The 21,858-nt window shown below is 41.1% G+C and overlaps 1 protein-coding gene across 2 annotated transcripts in view; it reads right to left on the reverse strand.

Moving 5' to 3' along the window:
- The window catches only part of rhbdl3 (rhomboid, veinlet-like 3 (Drosophila)), a 103,139-nt gene extending 86,054 nt beyond the window's left edge, over window positions 1–17,085 (reverse strand). For both annotated transcript variants that reach the window (XR_004565193.1, XM_034188004.1), the window contains exons 1-2: window positions 16,821–17,085; window positions 13,836–13,859 (exon numbers count right to left, since the gene is read on the reverse strand). Coding sequence is in view for 1 of the 2 variants with exons in the window: in XM_034188004.1 (XP_034043895.1) it covers window positions 13,836–13,859; window positions 16,821–16,961 (165 nt within the window). In the remaining variant the exon portion in view is untranslated. The remainder of the gene's footprint in view (window positions 1–13,835; window positions 13,860–16,820) is intronic.
- Between the last annotated feature and the right edge of the window lie 4,773 nt (window positions 17,086–21,858).

Genomic DNA, 21,858 nt, shown 5'->3' on the forward strand with positions numbered 1-21,858 from the left:
CGTCTCCCGCCTGCTTCTCTGGGAGATCCTAGCCAAGTTCGGCTGTCCAGAAAAGTTCGTCAAGGTTGTACGACTGCTTCATGATGACATGACAGCATCCGTGCAAGCCAACGCAGAAAGATCAGATGCTTTCAGAGTCAACTCTGGCGTCAAACAGGGCTGTGTCATCGCCCCCACCCTCTTTATCATCTTCATGGCTGCCATCCTCCACCTGACTAAAGACAGACTCCCACCAGCGATCAAGATCAGATACTGGACGGACGCGAAGGTCTTCAATCTGAGCCGACTTCGATCCAAGAACCTGACCAAGACAACATCTCTCTGTAACTTCGAGTACGCAGATGGCAACAGTGTCGCATCACACACGGAAGCAGGACTCCAGACCACCCTCGAAGCCTTCAAGTTTGCTTACACAAAGCTCGGCCTTCACATCAACCTGAAGAAAACGCAGGTTCTCCAGCAACCGCGCCCAAACGATGCCAATCCACAACCTCCAACCATTGTACTCCAGGGCCGAACCCTCAAACATCGACCACTTTCCCTACCTTGGTAGCCATGTGTCGTCCAAGGCAGGCATCGATGCGGCAATCCAGCACCGTCTTCAGTGCGCCGGTGCAGCCTACGGTAGACTACGCACTCGCATCTTTCGGAACCGAAACCTCCAAACTGAGACCAAGATCAGGGTCTACAAGGCTATTGTCATCCCAACTCTTCTGTATGGCTTGGAAACATGGACCACCTACTGTCACCACATCAAAGCACTGGAACGCTTCCACCAACGCTGTCTGAGAGGCATCCTCCACATCACCTGGGAGGACTACAGAATAAACGTCAGCGTCCTTGAAGATGCCAAACTGTCTAGCATTGAATCTCTTGTCATCAAAAGTCAACTTCGCTGGACAGGCCACGTAGTCCAGATGAACGAGAACCGGCTGCCGAAACAAGTCTTCTACTCCGAACTGGAACTGGGCCACCGAACCAGGGGAGGACAGAAGAAGCGATACAAAGATCTGCTCAAACGAAACCTGAAGAATTGCAACATCAACTGGAACACCTGGGAAACTGCAGCCAAAGATCGGCCAAAATGGAGATCCGCCATTCACCTTGGCACTCAGGCCTTCGAAGAGGCTAGGATCTCCTACACAAAAGAGAAAAGAAGAAGAAGAAAAGAGCAACTTCAAGACTCCAACAGGCAGAAACTCCCACCTGTCCAACCTGCGGGAGGCAGTGCGCTATGTGACTGGGACTCCTAAGTCACCTAAGAGTCCATGCCAACAACTAGGAGACCATCAACCTCAGCAATGATGGATAGCCACGACGATGTTGGGACAGTCCCAGAAGATGTGAGTTTGGTCACCCACAAATCCACAATTTGTCACTGATATTTACTTTGAAGCTGAAGGACTTTAATGGTGTTCTGAAAAATTGAATTTTCATCTTCCAATCAAACTCCTTCCAACTTTGACTACCCACTCCCCTATGGCAACCAGAGCAAATATCACTCCAAACATCTGCTAAAATGATATTTACTCCATTTCCCATTGCTGTTTTATGTGTTGCCTGTTGTCTGACATATCAATCAACAATTTTCGGTACATTAATGATATTTATTTTTTCATTACCCCTGCATTTTCAACCAAATTGATCAAATGTTTTTCTATTTTTGTAGAATCTCTTCTAATATGTTCCCAGTTTGTATGTTTTGTTATGTAACTTCTTATTTGTAAATACCTATAAATCTTGTAGTTGTGCAAAACATTTAATCACATTTCCATCAAATAACTGATTCAGTGTGATGAGTCCCCTCTTGACCCACCCACGAAAACCACTCCTGTCTGATAGGGAAGGAAGAAACTCAATATTTTCACTAATGCGCATAGCTCGTGAAAGGACAACCTTTCCCTTTAACTGCTTTTGAATCCTATTCCAAATTGTTAAAATATGTTTGACCCAAATATTTGTAATTTAAATTTTTTTCATTGCCTGCATGCTGAGAAATGGGAGTTGTGCTAGGGCAATTCCTGGTAATGAATATTCTTCCATAGAGACCCACTGCTTCTCTGGATCACTAATGATCCATGCCACCATTGCTTTAATTTGGGCTGCCCAATGATACAGTCTTAAATTAGGGAGATTTAATCCTCCATTTTTCGTAGGAGTCATTACAATTTTAAGACGTACTTGTGGTCTTTTGTTTCACCAAATAAATTTTTTAATTAATTTATTCAATAATTTAAAAGTGAATTGTGGGATAAAAACAGGGATGTTTTGGAACAGAAATAATAGTCTAGTCTTTTTATACATTCAATTCTCCACGAGAGAGAGTGGTAGTATATCCCATCTGTTTAAGTCAGTATTAATTTATTTCAGCAATTTATCATAGTTAAATGAGAATGAGTGTGGTCTTAGATGTGAGAATTACTCCTAAGTATCTGAACCCTTGTTTGGAGTGTTTGAATGAAACCACATTATTCAATTGTGATGTCCAATCCCCTGAAATCATTAAAGCTTCAGAATTGTTACTGTTGATTTTATAAGCTGATACCAAACTATATTCTTTAAGACTATGGAGCAGAAGTGATAGGATTCTCCAGAAATAATCAAATATAATCTGCAAAAAAGTGACAGTTTGTTGTACATTGGATTCATCTCGTATTCCCTGTATGTAAGGGTTGGATCTTATAAGTTCGGCTAATGGTTCTATATTCAGAGCAAATAAAGAGGGAGAAAGAATTTCGCCCTGCCTTGTGCCGTGTCCCAATGGGGGGGGGGATAATCAGAGCAATGACCATTGACCCTCACCCATGACCTCAGATTATTATAAAAAGTTTGGACCCATTTTATGGACACCTCATTGAAGCCCATGTGTTTTAGTGTTTGTTGTAGAAAGCCCCAATCTACCCGATCAAATGCCTTCTCAGCATCCAAGCTGAGAAGCACTGATGGGGTGTTTCTTTTCTGTGCAACTATTTGGAGGTTTAAAGCTCTTTGAACATTATCAGTTCCATGTCTTTGGGCGATAAAGCCAGTGTGATCAGGTTTCACATGCTGAATGTTACAAAATGTTAAAAAGAATTTAATAGTTGCATTTATAAACAATGTAGGTTAGAAATGGCAAGTTTTACTGTTATAGTGCTGTCAACGGTTAAATATGAGGTCAAGAAAGATGTCTTGATTTAAATTTTTTATAAAACAAGTATTTATGTTCATTGAAGTCAAGAAAGGGTGACTGTAAAGTGAGTATTGGCAAAAAACAGGTTATCATTTTCATGTTGAGGAAGCAGGAGGATGTTGTCGGCAGCTGCTGAAACTAACTTTTAATCTAACTTAGTTAATTTTAAAATTGAGTAATCAGTAAAGTAACTAAGTTACTTTTTCAAGGAGTAATCAGTAATTGGATTACTTTTTCAAAGTAACTGTGGCAACACTGCTTGGCACTGCAGCGCTGATTATCAATTTGCAAATTAATGTATATCTGGCATGATTTGCCATTATTTCATCAGCATTGTGTTTAATTGGCATGATTAAAAAAAAAAATTCTAGTCTGGTGGGGATTCTCATTGGCCTGGCCTATTACAGGGGAAATGCTGCAGGTTACAATCCTTATCTGGTCTGGGTGTCCCTGTTTGTTTGATACCAAAAACACAGGAAAAGCACATGTGGCATGGAATAATCCTACAGTATATGCATGTTCGAAATTAGGAGCAGCTGTGGTTAAAGTTGCATGTAGCTACAAATGAACTTGTTCACAAGTCCCCAACGTCCCATTCCCCCACTTCCAAAGCCTCTGTCTGGTGTCTATTGAGGACAACATATTTCAGACTTAGGGCCCTGTCCCACTGGCGTTTAGGAGGATTTGCATATGGATTGCGCACAAAATTGGCCCATATTCGCCAAACAGCCGCAATATCCGTGTAACATGCCTGTATGAGTCGGCCGTCATCCGAACACGTCCGTGATCATCCGCAGAGGCACGCATGTCCGCAGCCAGGATTTTTGAGCTGTTCAAAAATCTGGATGCGGACGACATCCGCCTTACATACGCCATATATACTCAATTCATACACAATACATACTCACTCTATGCACTGTATATCTGCCGTTAACCGCTGATATCCGCAACTGACAGGGATTTGCGGCTTGGCAGCGGACCGGGACAGTGTGTAAAACAGATATATATCGTGCCCATCATGTCCACATCACAAACTATAATAAGTTGTAGCGAATGCATACAGATTGGCCATGAATAAAGCATTTTTTGTTACATCTGCTTTGCGGACAATCTGTGAATGCATAACAAACACGTCACGTAAACCCAAAGTGTGGCAGAAAGCGACATACGCATACCTGCCAGCCAGTGCCGGTCCGGCTGTGTAAATCCACAAAGATGTAATAGCTGCTGCAATCCAGGACTTTTATTTAACACCAACAAAAGGAAGAGTTGCTGTTTACCCACAACTGTGACAATCTCAAAAAAAAAAAGAAAAAAAAGTCTCATAACCCGAGCGGCTTCCCCCCTCCGGCTCCCCAAACTCATGAACAGTTAACCCTCGCATGACAACATGAACATTAACTCTGTGATCAACTTGTAAAGTCGAGCAAATGCTCCAGAGGTTGTATTGTTGGTGTGAATAGTGATGCCGAAAGGAGCGAGTGCGCTTATTTTATGACCGCAATGCAGATGCCATGCACGTGCAACACGTGCGCAATGCATTCATAATACACCCGTAATACTGCCGTGATAATCTCAATGCGTCGGATCAGTTTCCTCACTACATGCGTTATATAACCGTGACTGTTCATCATATATTCGCTATATATTATTAATATATCCGTAATTCATACTGGGACATTTGTCATTTTTAGCCATTTTTCATGCAGACGACAACAAATGCCCGCAATTTGTGTACTCAATTCATGCGCAATTAATCCTCTCACCAGTGGGACAGGGCCCTTAGGCTGTGTAAAACACAGATGCTACAGGTAATTTCATTATTCAAATCTCACATGGAGTCTGATCCTAAATGCAGCGTGCATTCTCACTTTCCAACATTGACACTTTCACACGTTTAGCAAGTGTTGATCTCACTGATCACAAGCAACACTTTCATCTTTCTCGGCCTGGCACCACACACACACACACACACACACACACAAAGCATATGGGGGCTGGCAAATTGGTTTATTCAGCTATCACAAGAGACACTTCAGTTTTATCAAACTGCGCCGATGAGTGTGCACACACACACACACACACACACAGCCGCCAATTATGACTAAACTGGCACGTCGTCTCTTGCCGTTGCTGTTTACAGATCGACAGCAGCTATTTTTACCGCAGCATAAAGGCAGAGACTGTGTTCACACTCTGCCAACTGGAACTGTGCCTTTCATTAAGGAAATCTATTTTGAGCTGAGCTGGAGAGAGATGAGCTCAGATTACACCTATCAATGAAAACGTCTGTTATTTCAGAAACACACAGCTCACACACTCCTTAACTCAATCAGGCTCGGTGGTGTTGCAGCTAATTCTATGGCCACCCAGTTTGCGTTAACACGGCCGTGTTACCGTCTTTCAGTTTGCACTCAGCTGCTGTCAGTCATTGGTGTGATGTTCGAAAAGGTCAGCAGACCGTGACCCCCACCACCTGTGAATGTTTCAGCAATTAGAATGAAGGAGCGCATCATTATGTCATAAAGAAGAAATACTGTTATAGGATACAGGAACGTGTGTTCATCACTGAGAAATATCATCCAGCATCTCTGATATTTAATGCTGTAATATTAAAATTATGGTTAAAATTAAAAACATTTGAAATAATGCAACAGAGTTATGTACGAGAACAGAATAAAATGTTAATCCTCCATCTCCAAACTAAAGAAAAAAGATCTTGCAGAGCAACCACTGTTTTTTTTATGTTTTTTCCAAATATGACATCATGCTTAAATTTTGGACACAAGACAACAAACTGAGGGTCATGGCCCCCTTTAGGGGATCACAGAACGAGTGTGAGTGTGAGTGTGTGTGTGTGTGTGGGGGGGGGGGGGTTTACTGGTATAAAAATATTCATGAGAACAATTACAGTCAACAATTACGGGGACTTGACTTGCCTAACATCTCGCCATGTTTTGTGTATTCTAAAATTTTGATTGATATTATTGTTTGCAAATTAACAGTGTAATTAGATTAGATATACTTTATTGATCTCACAGTGGAGAAATTACATTTACACTCCAGTTACCTCAGACAGCAATTAGCATATGCACAAGACCGTCACATCTATATCAACAATATATTTACATTCTGAATATGAAGCCTATTTTTAAGCATTCTAAGATTCATCACTGGAACACTTTGGACAAAGTAACACCTAAATGACATATTTGCAAATCTCACCCTGTTTGTGTCACCAGAATATACTGTAGATAATGCTGCTACAGTACATATATTCTGAGTATATAATTTTATCATAAAGTATTTTTGACTCTCACCTCATCTGCTTTGCAAGTATCAAGTGTCTACCATGTAGTGTTCATGTACTACTTTCATACTGAATTCATTTTCTATACCCCCCTTACTGCAGTTGAGGGTCGGGGGGGGGGGGGGGGGGCAGCTGGATCCCAGCAGTCGTAAGGCAAGAGGCAGGGTACACCCTGGACAGGATGCCAGTCTATCACTAATGTACCATTTTGACAGAGAAATGGTTTTGTCATTAATATGGAAATATTTGCATCAAACAATCCTAAAATCACATCTCATTCCCAGGCAATGCCTATGGTGTAAGTATCACGTGTGTGCCATATATTGTGAATGTATTTTTTTTTTTTTTCATTTTTAATTCGTTTTCTATACCCCCTTACTGCAGTCAAGGGTCATGGAAGAGGCTTGAACCAATCCCAGCAGTCACAGGATGATAGGCAAGGTACACTTTGGACAGGATACCAGTCTGTCACAGATGTCAAACAATTCTAAAATGAATCAACTCATCTGCTTCACAAGTAATACCTATGGTGCAAGTATCACAAGAATACCCCCAGCCTCTCTATAAGAGCATGCATGCAGTCACTCACTCCACACACACACACACACACACACACACACACACACACACACACACACACACACACACACACACACACACACACACACACGCTTACTCCAATTAAGATACATAAATGTAAATATATAAATACACCATATAAAGGACTTGTACTTCAAACTGTTGCAGAAATAAGCAAACCTTTTCTTGTCCCCAAGTATAATTAAAGGTCAAATAAAAATTCAAGCACTTCATGGGGATGTCATCTGAGATTTATGACTGATATATATATACACACACACACACACACACACACACACACACAGAGAAAGAGAGAGAGAGAGACTTCCAAATGGGAGGACGACAAAACAAGTTTAGGAATTGCTTTCTTCTCTGATTCAATGAAGCCGTGGACCTGATGCATTATTTCTGAAATTAAGAAAAATGAAACATCGAGTAAGAGGTATCAGCTGCACTCTCTGCTCATGCCATAAGACATATTGCACACAGAACCTCACAGTTTTAAACTGTTACTATTAATGCAAGTAGAAGTGAGTGCATGTGGCAGGAGAACATGTTGAATCATTACCAGCCAGCAGGTGAACCGTGTGTCTGAAATGCACTTAATAAAACAGAGAAGGAGCCACGTGATGTGCATAAAACTCTGACAAGCGTACTGAAAGACAAAGGAAAAACACGAGTCCCACTAGGAATAGGTGGTTTCCACACTGTTGAATATCTATTTGTTTTAATTAATGACACGAGCTGGAGTCTGCCATTACCTGTTGAGATGGTCATGAATCATGTGCCACATTGTTTTCTAGATAGACGTAAACACCGAGTCCCCCCACCTACTTTAAATTCCTATAAGACTTTCATGTGTGCAATTCTACTGAGCATTTCAGGCGGTGAATTCAGATGCTTTAGATCATTAAGTAAGAAATTAAAGGAAAGTGCTTGTATGAAAGTATGCAACCATGTGACGGTGTTTAATGCTAAGCGCTGTGAGCACACAATGTATTTCACCATGTCAGTGGGCGCACGCTGCCAACGTAAAGAGAACTGCCCACATGCACATAGCACAACCTGTCTCATATATATGCAAGGTTTTGTAGGATTACTTTGAAAGAATACTACATGTGGATTACATGTATGTATGTACATACATTTGGATTACTTGTAATCTGATTACATTTCAAAGTAATCCTACCCAACCCTGTATATACAAGCACACACATACTGTGCAAATATTTTAGCCAGCCATCCATTTCTAAACCTGCTTACTCTAATTAAGGGTCACGAGGGGCTGGAGCCTATCCCAGCAGTCATAGGGCATGAGGCGGGGTACACCCTGGACAGAACGCCAGCCTGTCACAGGGCCACATATAGACAAACAAACACATTCACACCCACATGCACACCTACGGACAATTTAAAGTTTCCAATCCATCTAACCTGCATGTCTTTGGATGTGGGAGGAAGCCGGAGCACTCAGAGGGAACCCACACAAACACAGGGAGAACATGCAAATTCCACACAGAAAGGCCACAGGTGGGAATCGAACCCACGACCTTCTTGCTGTGAGGCAACTCTGCTAACCACTACTCCACCATGTTGCCCCCCAGACACAGTTGCAAATGATCATGCAAAATGAAAATAATTGTAAAACACAGTTACTCATATTTTAATTCACATTTTTCTTAAAATAGTTTTTGAGGTCCTGCGACTTATACTACTCTAGTGCCACTTACATTATATACTGAAAAATCACCAGAAAATAGTACCCAATTTTCATATTCATTGTCATTAAAGTTTAAATTCATCACACATTTATTTATGAATATTTATCAGGTTTGCATCATTTTAAATGCTTTTATGTTGCATTAAATGTGCCTAAAACATTTGCAAAGTACTGTATGTATATATGATAAGAACTGATATGCAAATCTATGCACCAAACAAACCTAAATCTCCAACAGTGGTACCAATAGTGTAAGTGTCAAGAGTCTACAATGTGTTGTTAATGAGTCATCAAGCAAAGTCTAGTCCTCATCAATATGCAAATATATGCACTCAACAACCCCAAAAAACAAAGCAAAAAAAAAAAAAAAAGACCTAGTTTATCTTTTTATCTGGATACACCAACCATATGGTGTTGGCATCACATGTGCAGATGCAATCAAGATGCAGACACTGAAAGCGCTTTATAGTCACACCCTCCACAAATTTGTAATGCCACAATTTCAACAATTATTTCAATGAAGAATTCAACAAATGGAGTTAAACTGCACACTGACAGTAACTTGGGGATTAAGGACATGATTTTCTAATTGTGGAACTGCACCTATGACCTCCTGGTCACATGTGTGCTTCTTCTGCATTTAGGACGTCACTTCCCCGGTTTCTGTGTATTGTGTCCACAGCAGAGGGACAAAAACGTAAACACAACTGTTTCATGATAAATGGCTTCACCCAACCACACACACAAAAAAAAGAGTTTGTGTTATCACTCATATTCTCTGCAAAATGGCCAAAAAATTAATAAATAAATAAATAAAATTCTGCCAGGGTATGTAAACTTTTGAGCACAACTGTATGAGGTGACAGCTTGAAAACACATCCTGTTTCCTTCTGTTCATTTCCTCCTTGGATGAGGCACATAATCGGACAGCAACTGCAGACTACATCACAACATGTACGTACAAACGTAAAGGACAAATAGAAGAAGACGACTTTGATTGTGATGGAGCGAGAACACGCTGCAGCGCTTCTTCTCCAAACAGCATCTCCTCTGCCTCATCAGACGTCACTTCTGGCTGTGTTCAGCCCTCGTGTTTGTTTCAAGAGACGAGGAACATGAGTCAAAGCATTCTGAGGTTTGCTGTCTTGCTTCCTGCAAGGAGACGACGAAAGCACTTATACAGCAACAAAATCCTCTCTGGGGATGGACAGAGGAGTGATGGGGAAAGCGAACAGAGCAACGCAGCACTTTGATTGCAGCCCCGTTGGTTTTGAACCCAGAAATTGATAGCTGTATGTCCAAAGTTCACACAGGAGCCTGTAAAATTGATGCCATGCAATCTGAGTTGCTTTAAAGAAGTTGGAGGAAAGCCATATCCTAAACAAAAAAGAAGATTAACAATATAACACAGCCTTCCCGCTGCTGTGGAAGCAGCCCTGACGACAAGAACAGGACAGAATGCTGATGATATAGATAGGTCACATTTGATTAACACAGGAGAAAACATCAATATCTTCATCTCTCAGTCTCCAATTACAGCTTTTCATTTTACTTTCATTTCGGTGCCGCTTCTTTCCAGCCGATTTTACTGTTCGCACAGGCTCAGATTAGATTTATCTGCTCTCTGGGACATCCTGAAAATGAGAGTAATCCAAACAAGTTGTGGGGCATCACAGACACCCTTTACACTGCTACTATGGAAATATATATAAAAATGTGACTCGGAAATTATTTACTTTCAGCAGCTGCAATACTCTTGCTCAGTGAGCACACACACACACACACACACTGGGACCATATAAACAATATTTCAATGGTACTATGGGCACAATTTTGAATGGCAAAATGTTAATTTTCTGCTGGGACTATTATTTCTCACCACCCACCCCACCACACACACACACACACACACACACACACACACACACACACACACACACACACACACACACACACACACACACACACACACACACACACACACACACGTCCTCAGAAACATCACTAAATTTAACTCAACATTAAACTAAACTGCACATACCACTGGAGGAAAATGTGCAGATGCGCTTTATGGTGCGTCAATTTATATTTGACAAATAAACGCCTTGCTCTTTGTGTGAGGGTGTGATTTATCTTTTGTCTCTCATGCAGTGACACAGGTTGCCAGACTGGTTAGAAATCCTCCTTTTCCTAGTGTTCAGTGGCCCATCATTTCTCTTCAGAAGCAGCTCTGAGGTCAGCCCCTTGACAAATGGAGCAACTCATTGTGAGGACGGAGGACAAAAGACTGAAAGGACATTTGTTGTTGCCAGACCAGGCAGCCACCTCACCATTTTTATTTCCTTTGAGTGAAGTCCACTTGAGGATATTCAAAGCAACGCCGCACACATAGAGAAAATGAACCGAGAGGCCCGGCTGCTGCCTGTTCAATATGCACACACACAGAAACACACGGCAGCCAGTGTTTCCCATAATCCCACGGGACGGCGGTGTGCCACTGAAAGAGTGAGCCTGACACGAGCCTCCGACTCAACCCATCGCTCCCCCATTGACCTGCTGTCACATCCACACCCACACACAATTCCCCTCAGGAGAAAGCAGGGGGCCCCAGCGTGGGCAGGTGCTGTGTGGTGCCTGGTGGGGGGGGGGCTGCCTTCTGTTAGTTCAGCCTGCTGCTTGCACCATCAGCCAGTCTGTGTTTCTCTTCTCCTGGGATCCAGTCACAGTGTGTATGCTGTGAGATCGCTTTGGCTGACAGATCAATACATCCAGGATTATGTATCGCTGTAATTGTGTTACTGAGGTCAATGTCAGCGGGTGACACGCCCACGGCCGCCTCAGACTCTCTCCACTCTGCAGGAGCTTGGTGCGACAAAGCTCAGGTCTGGTTACACATCGGGCCCGTGATTGTTACCCAGCAGGAAGCAGGATTTAAAGCTGCACTTTTGGCAAGATGGTGACCTAAAAATACATTTGTCTAATCAGCGTTGAAATGAAGACGAGCAACACGTTACTGGTGCTGAGTGCGCTCACCCACACAGTCATACTGATCGTTTCATACAACCCCTGGCAAAAATCACAGACATGACACAAAACTAAAGTCATTTCAAATGGCAACTTTCCGGCTTTAAGAAACACTATAAGAAATCAGGAAAAAAAATTGCAGTCAGTAACGGTTACTTTTTTAGACCAAGCAGAGGGAAAAAAATATGGAATCACTCAATTCTGAGGAAAAAATTATGGAATCATGAAAAACAAAAGAACGCTCCAACACATCACTAGTATTTTGTTGCACTACCTCTGGCTTTTATAACAACTTGCAGTCTCTGAGGCATGGACTTAATGAGTGACAAACAGTTCTCTTCATCAATCTGGCTCCAACTGTCTCTGATTGCTGTTGCCAGATCAGCTTTGCAGGTTGGAGCCTTGTCATGGACAATTTTCTTCAAGTTCCACCAAAGATTTTCAATTGGATTAAGATCCGGACTATTTGCAGGCCATGACATTGACCCTATGTGTCTTTTTGCAAGGAATGTTTTCACAGTTTTTGCTCTATGGCAAGATGCATTATCATCTTGAAAAATGATTTCATCATCCCCAAACATCCTTTCAATTGATGGGATAAGAAAAGTGTCCAAAATATCAACGTAAACCTGTGCATTTATTGATGATGTAATGACAGCCATCTCCCCAGTGCCTTTACCTGACATGCAGCCCCATATCATCAATGACTGTGGAAATTTACATGTTCTCTTCAGGCAGTCATCTTTATAAATCTCATTGGAACGGCACCAAACAAAAGTTCCAGCATCATCACCTTGCCCAATGCAGATTCGAGATTCATCACTGAATATGACTTTCATCCAGTCATCCACAGTCCATGATTGCTTTTCCTTAGTCCATTGTAACCTTGTTTTTTTCTGTTTAGGTGTTAATAATGGCTTTCGTTTAGCTTTTCTATATGTAAATCCCATTTCCTTTAGGCGGTTTCTTACAGTTTGGTCACAGACGTTGACTCCAGTTTCCTCCCATTCGTTCCTCATTTGTTTTGTTGTGCATTTTTGATTTTTGAGACATATTGCTTTAAGTTTTCTGTCTTGATGCTTTGATGTCTTCCTTGGTCTACCAGTATGTTTGCCTTTAACAACCTTCCCATGTTGTTTGTATTTGGACCAGAGTTTAGACACAGCTGACTGTGAACAACCAACATCTTTGGCAACATTGCGTGATGATTTACCCTCTTTTAAGAGTTTGATAATCCTCTCTTTTGTTTCAATTGACATCTCTCGTGTTGGAGCCATGATTCATGTCAGTCCACTTGGTGCAACAGCTCTCCAAGGTGTGATCACTCCTTTTTAGATGCAGACTAACGAGCAGATCTGATTTGATGCAGGTGTTAGTTTTGGGGATGAAAATTTACAGGGTGATTCCATAATTTATTCCTCAGAATTGAGTGAGTCCATATTTTTTTTCCCTCTGCTTGATCTAAAAAAGTAACCGTTACTGACTGCCACAATTTTTTTTCCTGATTTCTTATAGTGTTTCTTAAAGCCAGAAAGTTGCCATTTGAAATGACTTTAGTTTTGTGTCATGTCTGGGATCTACAAAATTAAACAACTGAATGAACATCCTCCGAGGCCGGTGATTCCATAATTATTGCCAGGGGTTGTATCAACGGGACTCAAACACATCCAATTCTAAACTGACCAAATTAGCAAACATATCTTTTTGCTTTAATGTGAAGTTTTAAAGACCATAACATACTTATAAATACCTATAGAATATATATATATATATGTGTGTGTGTGTGTGTGTACATACACACACACAAAACAAGCAAAGATTAGAGAAGTCAGTGAACATTGACATAATTGAATGCAGCAGAATTTTCCTGTCAACCAATGGCCCCCTTTAATCTATCTTGGAACCGACCCCCAGGTTGAGAACCTCTGGTTTAAACTCATCCTGCTGATAAATCAGAGGAGACTCACACAGGGACTGAGTGCTGAGGCAGACACACATGCATGTTACAGGTGGCTGCAGCATGTACGTACCTTGTCAAAGAGAGACTTCCATTGCTGAGACAAGAAGAGAGAGAGAGAGAGAGAGAGAGAGAGAAAAAGAACAAGTGAGATGAGGGGAGAAAAAAATATGAACAGGTGTCAGGAAAGACTGAAGCACCTGTTTGGAAGGCGACAGGTCTCTTTGCATGTACGTGGTTTAACTGCAGTGTTGCAGTCACATGCTGTTCTCTGATCGCTGTGATCAATGAGCCACAGAAAAGAATAACAGCACCGAATGCAGATCAGCACATGGACGAGATCTCTTAGGCTGCATTCACATTACCAGTGGGCTAAATCAGTAAACCTGATGGGGTTTTTTTTTTTCCCTTTGTATGTGACATAGATCTGATCTTTTCTGAGGAATATGGAAAATATGGATTTTTCTTACTATATTCATGCAACTTGCATATCTGATCTGCATGTGACCTCGGGCCATGTGTTTGCTAAGCGATCAGTCATAATTCACACAAGTGACTTATACATCGTTCACACCCACATCGTGATGTGGGTCAAGTCAGTGTTTGTTTCACACACGCGTCAGACATGACCCAACTCTTGACCTAGGTCAGGACTGGGTGCACCCACTTTTCAGTTTAGCTTGAATGGCTCTTTAGAACAGGGGCGTAGCCAGAAAAATAACTTTTTTTTGGGGGGGGGGGGGGGTAACTCTTGTGATCTAACACATGTTACAGTCATAGAGTTCTAGAGTCTAGTTATAAAATATTGAAATATTTTCTAAAGCTATTGGCTAATTTAGTTTTTCAACAGTGTCAAAACACTTCAGAACAGTTCACTTTATGTTTCAGGTATTTCAAGACAATCATTTTCTAAAATAGTTGGATTATTTGGCATTTCAAGCATTTAAAACACTCATTTTCTGAAGCAGTTCCTTGTTTTAGTTGTTTGAGTAACTCAAAACAGTGACATGCTTTATAAAACAACTGGATAATTTAGTGTGTTGAACATTTTAGAAACCATGAGTCATTTTCTGAAGCCAGTGGTTTACTGTTGTTTCAGGCATTTTAAAACAATGAATCATTGATCATTTCCTGAAAGAGTTTCATTAGATTTTAATATTTCAAAAGTATGAATCTTTTCTCAAATTGTTAATTTTGTTCAATGCTAATGGAGTTTCTTTCTCATCACTGCTGCCACTATATGCTTGCTCATGAGGTGGGGAAGGTTGTACTCATGCACAGCACTGTGAAGTGACATGATCTGGTGCTGCATAAATTTTTTTCAAAGAGTTTAAAAGCCTAATTTCCGCTATCACATATGCCGAATATTGCATGAAAGATTTGTTTTGTATTTGTGAGCATTTTAAAACAAACAATTATTTAATGACGCAGTTGGTATAACTTTGTATTGATGCAATTTGAAACAAATTATTTTCTGAAGTGTTTTAGGGTCTTTCATAGTACTGAATCATTTCTGGAAGCAAATGGTTTATTTAGCGTTTTTTTTTCCTTCAAACAATCATTTTCTTACATGTTTCATTTTGTGCAGTTTTTTAAAATTGCACAAAATTAATTTGTGTTTATTTTGTGTTTTGGGATGTTTTATTGCACCAAATCATTTTTAAGCAAATGGTCCATTTAAATTTTTGAGCGTTTCAAAACAATTACTTCCTTAAATGTTTCATTTTGTGCAGTTTTAGTTTTAAGCATAATTTCTGACAGCACATGCAAAATAGTGCAGGAAGTGAGTCATTTTGGAAGCATTTGTAGCATTTCAAAACAGTGAAATGTTTTCTTCAAGGTTTCATTTTGTTAAACCATCATGTTCAAAATATTGCAGTAAGTGTAAAAAACCCTGACACCCACAAGTAAACATCTGAGCCCTTAGTCATATTGCAGCAGATAAAATACTTTTTATAGAGGAATCTTTCAAATGGTGAAACAAACACCAAATTTGGCACAGATGCTCCTTAGACATTATTCTTTTTGGGGAAAAAGCAAAACAAAACAAAAAACAACAACTGGCCACTTGAATTTTCAACAGGCGGCCAGGTAGGGGTCAATGAAGAAACACACAGGGGTCAAAATTTAAAAATGCTCCAATCATATTGAAACCTATACCACATTATTTGTCTGATTATCAAGATTTCAAAAGCTTGGACTATTTATGACTGAATGTTATCTAGTTACGGGGTTAAAAAAAAACGGCAAGAATGGTGGCAAAGGTCAATTTCAGTTTGTACAGGGGTCAAAAGTTAAAGTTGCTCCAATTTTGATAAAATGTGGTGCAAATTATTGGTTGAGTTAATAAGGTTTTAAAAAGGAACAGTTTCCACCGTGTCATGCTTAGTTGTCATGTTACGGCGTAACATATGTCACATGTCATAGAACCCAATGAGCATTGACATTGTTTGACCTTTACTTTGGAGACCAAACATTCAACACAGTCAAAACTATGTATCAATCCTGTTAGCTCAACCAATAATTTGCACCACTTTTTACCTTTTTTGAATCTTTATGATCAGATTAGTTTTCAATATGATTGGATGATTTTAAAAGTTTGACTCGTGTAATTTTTCAATTGCCCCTACCTGGTCACCTACTGAAAATTCAAGTGGCCCGTTGGTTTTCATCAAAAGAGTATCTAAGGAGTATGTGTGCCAGTTTTGGTGCTTGATTACAGAAATGAAGGATTGTTACAGTTATCTGCTCCACTATCAGAAGACCTCCCATGCATGAAGCCAGTATCTGATCATGTCATTAACAAAAACAATTTGATTCTGGTCACTTCAGGTGATAATGTGAACGCAGCCATATAATAAAGTCTGGGAGTAATGTGAGTGATGTCAGCAGGTGCACTAACTAGTCATTTAGTGCTACTTGTATTACTGTGGATGCGCATAATGTACACATGGGCTGCAGCTGTCACGTCATGGCTGTTAATTCGTGCGTCATATTTCCTAGAAGCTGTGCGTAATGGTCAAACTCTGAGCGGATCAGCAACTGTGTGCAGACTTACGTCCTCTGGGGCCTCTGGAAGGACGTCGGTACTCTCCAAAACCTCGATCTCCTCTCCCTCCGCGTTGGCCGCCACCGCCGGTGAGGAATTCACCGGCGCCTCCCGCGTTCCTCCCGCCGTCCTCGGGCTGCTCGTCTCCATAGACCAGCGGACAGCAGCGACTAAATCCTCACGGACCTGTCCACATAGTTCACGATCCCATCTGTCTCCCAGCGCGTCCGCATCTCGTGGAGGCGACACGGCTCAGCATCACGTCGTTAAACCGGCTGCAGGTAAAATCTCAGAAAACACTTTCGATTCGCAGCGCAGTTCCACATCCGCAGAGGAAAAGTTGGGAACAGTTCGACTGAGAGTTCCACGACGCGGCGTCCACGTGACTTTTGCCCACCAGAGGTTCGCAGAGCGCGAATTCTGCGCAAACGGAGGCTGCGGTCCAAGTTTGGGAGGCAGATGAACGCGCGCGGCGCAGCATCAGAGCGCAGATCCGTCTGAAAGGAATAATGACATCATCGTGTGGTGACAGATGTGACACCCACGATCCACCGAGGAGACCCTCGCGTCACATCATGGCAGACTCTCCGGAGAAGTCTCATAAAGTGTCTGATTTTTGTGGTGCGTCATGATCGCTGGCACACGGTTTTCAGCAGGTGAGCGCGCGTGTGGCGCAGGAGCGCAGGGTGCAAGCGTCTGGTTTCTCTGCCGTTTGCCGGCGGGAAGCCTCAAGGGAGGAGGAGCAAACTGAACGCCTCCGCTGTTACGGTTGTTCAGATGCGGGAGCCACCGCTCCTCTCCAACCGAATCCATCCAGAGGGGAGGAGGGGGGAGTGACCAGGAGCCACTTCCCCCCTGATCTTTGAGGTTTTTCAGGAACTCTTCCTAATCATCTGAGTGTCACTGTCTCACCTGCAACACATTCTGCAGTCATTTGATCAGAGGTCACATTACGTAACAATAATTAAATCAGTGAAGCAGTTTGCATATGTTTCAGAAATGGGGAAAAATAATGGCAAAGCGCTTTGTGGAAAATGTAGAAATTTGGTTTTGCAATTGAGAATCTGTATGCAAGAATTATTGGCTAGGTCGTGTGATTGTTTTTAGAATACGAATAAAAATGTTTTGTGACATAAATTTGGGGAATGTATACATTATCAAAAAGCTCTGACAAAAATACACTCATAAAACAAATGCTCTGCAGTTTCAGTTTGTTCCTCACAGAACAAGCAGTTAAATGGACTACATGTTTATAGTGCTTTACAGTGATGCCTCACATTCACACACCATTTCCAGGGGGCTGCCAGACAAAGCACTCACTACACATCAGGGAACACTTGGGTATTAAGGACATTGCCCAAGGGCCCTGAGTGATACTCTGCTCTGACAGAGATTGGACCAGAGGATCCTCTGGTCACAAGCCCACAACTTTAACCACTTGTTCGTCACCTGATCTAAGCCAAACCCATGTCTTAATAATTATGCAGAGGAATATCTCAGTCCTACATTTTCTGATTCCCAGCTTGATCCCAACACCTTTTTCCTTTAAAGCCTAATGTGTCAAACTTTCTTCATAATATTCTGTTAACTAAATATAATTAATTATTATGTAGCATACATTTTATAATTTCTTTCATGAATTTGTACATTGATATTTTTATGAGTCAGAGTTTGTTTTCTTCTAAAAATGATTGTCAGGCTTAAGTTAATTACTTTTTCCTCCATTTTATGTTTGTGTGGCTTTATGATGTCCTATATTCTTATTCTTATATCTACTCCTATATTTCGTATTGGTTTGCAAATGACAGTATGACATTTGGTCAGCTCCATATTGGTTGATTTTTATTTACTTTTTCCTCTGGACTTTCATTCCTTGCTTCTCTTAAAAATTTTATACTCAGAATGCATGCGATTGCAACATTTTACATGTTTTATCCAAATTTGAGGGGAGAGAAGGAGCATGCCCCTGGTCTCACCTATCCAAACCTACCTCTATTGGTTCTTAAAATGCTGTCAAGTGTGACATTTTTTTTTTAAATCCATCTTTTACAAGTAAAAGGTTTCCTGTCCCATTTCCAAGCTAGGATCATTTTTGTGTCCGATAAATTGTGCGATTGCGGCTCATAGCTTCAGGGGCCCGTTTTGTTTTTTTTATTAGTATTATTGTTGTAGTACATGTTGGTTTGGCAGTGTTGTTAGTGTTATAGATTTGTTGTGGTTTTATAGTTCAAGTAGTGTAGTTAGTTTGGTGAAGGGTTATGTTGTCACCATGTGTTCAAGTGCCTTGTGTTTGATGTCTTCTGCCACTGTCTGTGTAGTTGTGCGTGAAAAGTAAATGACTCTTCTTTGCAGCAGCCGGCAGCGTGCATAAAGATAAAAGTTATGGCTTGTTGTTGGTTTTGTGATCCCTTTGAATTTATTCAGAAGCCCCTGCGGTGCTTAAACTCGCAACTGGCTTATCAGTAACCGACTGTGTACCGAGTCAATACTGAAAGTTAGCGGTTAGCTGTAACTTATGCTAAATTATTTATCGGTTTAGCGTTATAAGTTAACTTTCCAGTTAGTGGATTACCAGTTATCGAAGCAAATTTTTTGGTTAGCTGTGCCCACCACTGGTTTTCAGGGATGTTAATTAACTATCTGGATTGTAATTATTATGGTGGCAGTGTGTGTGTGTGTGTGTGTATTTGTGCATTACTAACACATTAAGGGATTTTGCCACGTTTTCTGTCATTGCTTTACGACTGTGACGATGTTACCTTTCTTTTTTATTTGGTCCTTGTCAGCCTCCATGAGGACTTCCACCTCCTGCTGGGGAGAAGTATGCCGTCACTCTGGTTGCCATGGTGCATTGGTGAATCTATGATCAACTTATCCAGGATTGGTGTCACGCGGCTTATAGTATCTGTGTCCTCGCTTGGTCTCTGAGCAACAGACTGAACCTGAATGCTCCTGTTTTGGATACGATGAACTCAGCTCAGTCATTTATCCTGGATGTCTGAAGCCTATGTTTTGTACAATGGGGCCCTGGTCTAAAGTCAGGCAGAAAAGTTTCTATTATTTACACTGCACATTATTTTAGACAACAAGAGAACTCAGTTCTGGTTAAGGTTCGGGTAGGGTTAGCTCTAGGCCCAGTTCACACCTGGGGCCAAGTTCTCCTGTATCCATTGAGATAGGTCACACACATGTGGGCCTTTGATGCGTGTCCTCACTTGTACATAACATGGTTGCACATTAATATATACAACACAATAAAAAAAGTAAGTCCCTTTGGCCACTCCCTTGTTTGCACTCGGGGTCGCCACAGCAAATCCAAGGTGGATCTGCATGTTGAATTGGCACAGGTTTTATGCTGGATGCCCTTCCTGATGCAACTCCACATTACATGGAGAAATGTGGCAAGGGTGGGATTTGAACCCAGAACATTCTGCTCTGAAACCAAGCGATTAACCATTTGAACACCACCCCTGCTAATATATACAACACAACTGGTTCATTGTGTTGTAATATATTACAACACAATGAAACTAGAAGCACTCAGAGAGTGCAAACCTCCGCCAAGGCCATGGTGTTACTGACGCCATAACATCTACACGCCATGGAATCATTGAACCTAAAACAGTCTAACATGTTTGCTCAGTAGTAAAAAAAAAAGTTTCATCTGCTGTGACTGGATAGCATGTATCCTTAGCGCTTGGCATCACAGTTTATTGCAACTTGCACCTTTCCCAGAAGCTACTGTCATCTGAGCACTGATATTGATATTGCATGTGCTTATAGACGAAAACAAATAAGAGACAAAATTCAATTTATTATTCAACTAAACTGCAAATATATTAATTTTTTAACATTTCTGAAACACTTTTCTAAAAAATGCCATAGGGTCACTGACCCTAAAGAGATTCCCTCCTTGGCACAGTGATCTATTCAACAATTCAGTGTTACAACCAAAACTATGATACATACACTTTTCTTTCCTTTATATTTGACATCCTTGACCATGAAAACATACCACTAGAACTTGGAATCACTTTTATGTCTTTATTAGTTCAAAAGGTATTGTATAAAAACGATTTTTCGGTAATGGCGGTTTTCTTCTGGATCTAGCTCCATAACATTTGAAGCTACATCAAATCTGATGACACCTTACTGAATCAGTACAGATTCAGCTACAGTTTGGTGTTAGTTGTGCATCTCTAGCCTCATTTGTCACCTCACACTGACACATTTTCTATTTTCCATATATTTTTGCATATTCTGGATCACCAGATCCGGATCCGATCATCACCAAACTTTGTTTGATAGAACATTTGACTATGTTACGCCCTAATTTTTTTCAAGCCTTTCTGCCTTGTTTTTGTGGAGTTAGAAACTAGAATGTCAAAATTCCCCCTATCCTGCAATGGTGAAGAATCCTTTAAAAAAATTCCTGGATCCGGATCCGGATCGGGATCACCACTAAAATTTAATCACTTGTTCCTCTTGTCATTTCCAACCACTCCACAAAATGTCATCAAAATCCGTTCAAAACTTTTTTGAGTTATCCTGCTGACAAACGCGACCGAAAACATAACCTCCTTGGCGGAGGTAAAAAAAAGATATACTGTAGAAGTACAAACTAATGCATACATTTTCAATTTTAGAACTGGATATCATAATTTTATGCTGGTTTTGTACCTCGTTGAGTTGGCTGGCAGACAGCAGCAAGACAAAGCTCGACAGTGCTCAGCTGCACAGCTTGTATGTCGCCCCCTGCTGGGATAGAGGGAATGAAGTCATCACAAGAGATGTTGCAGCAAGAAGATGCTCAAATGCTTCACCTCAGGGAGCTCTGGTGGTGGAATGCTGCTCAGCCTCAGAGTAGGAAGTTGGGGGGGGGGGGGTGCTCCCACATTCCAACCTTAAAAAAAAAACAAAAAAAACAAACAAATTCCACTCTGTCTGCACCAAAGCACACCCTCACAGGCATTTCCAGTTTTCATCTCACTATTAGAAGAGCTGCACACATCTTGCTTTGGCATCTCCTGAAGTCCTTCTTCTTTCC

Source organism: Thalassophryne amazonica, chromosome 15 (genome assembly GCF_902500255.1).
Source record: "Thalassophryne amazonica chromosome 15, fThaAma1.1, whole genome shotgun sequence".
In the NCBI taxonomy this organism is placed as follows: Eukaryota; Metazoa; Chordata; class Actinopteri; order Batrachoidiformes; family Batrachoididae; genus Thalassophryne; species Thalassophryne amazonica.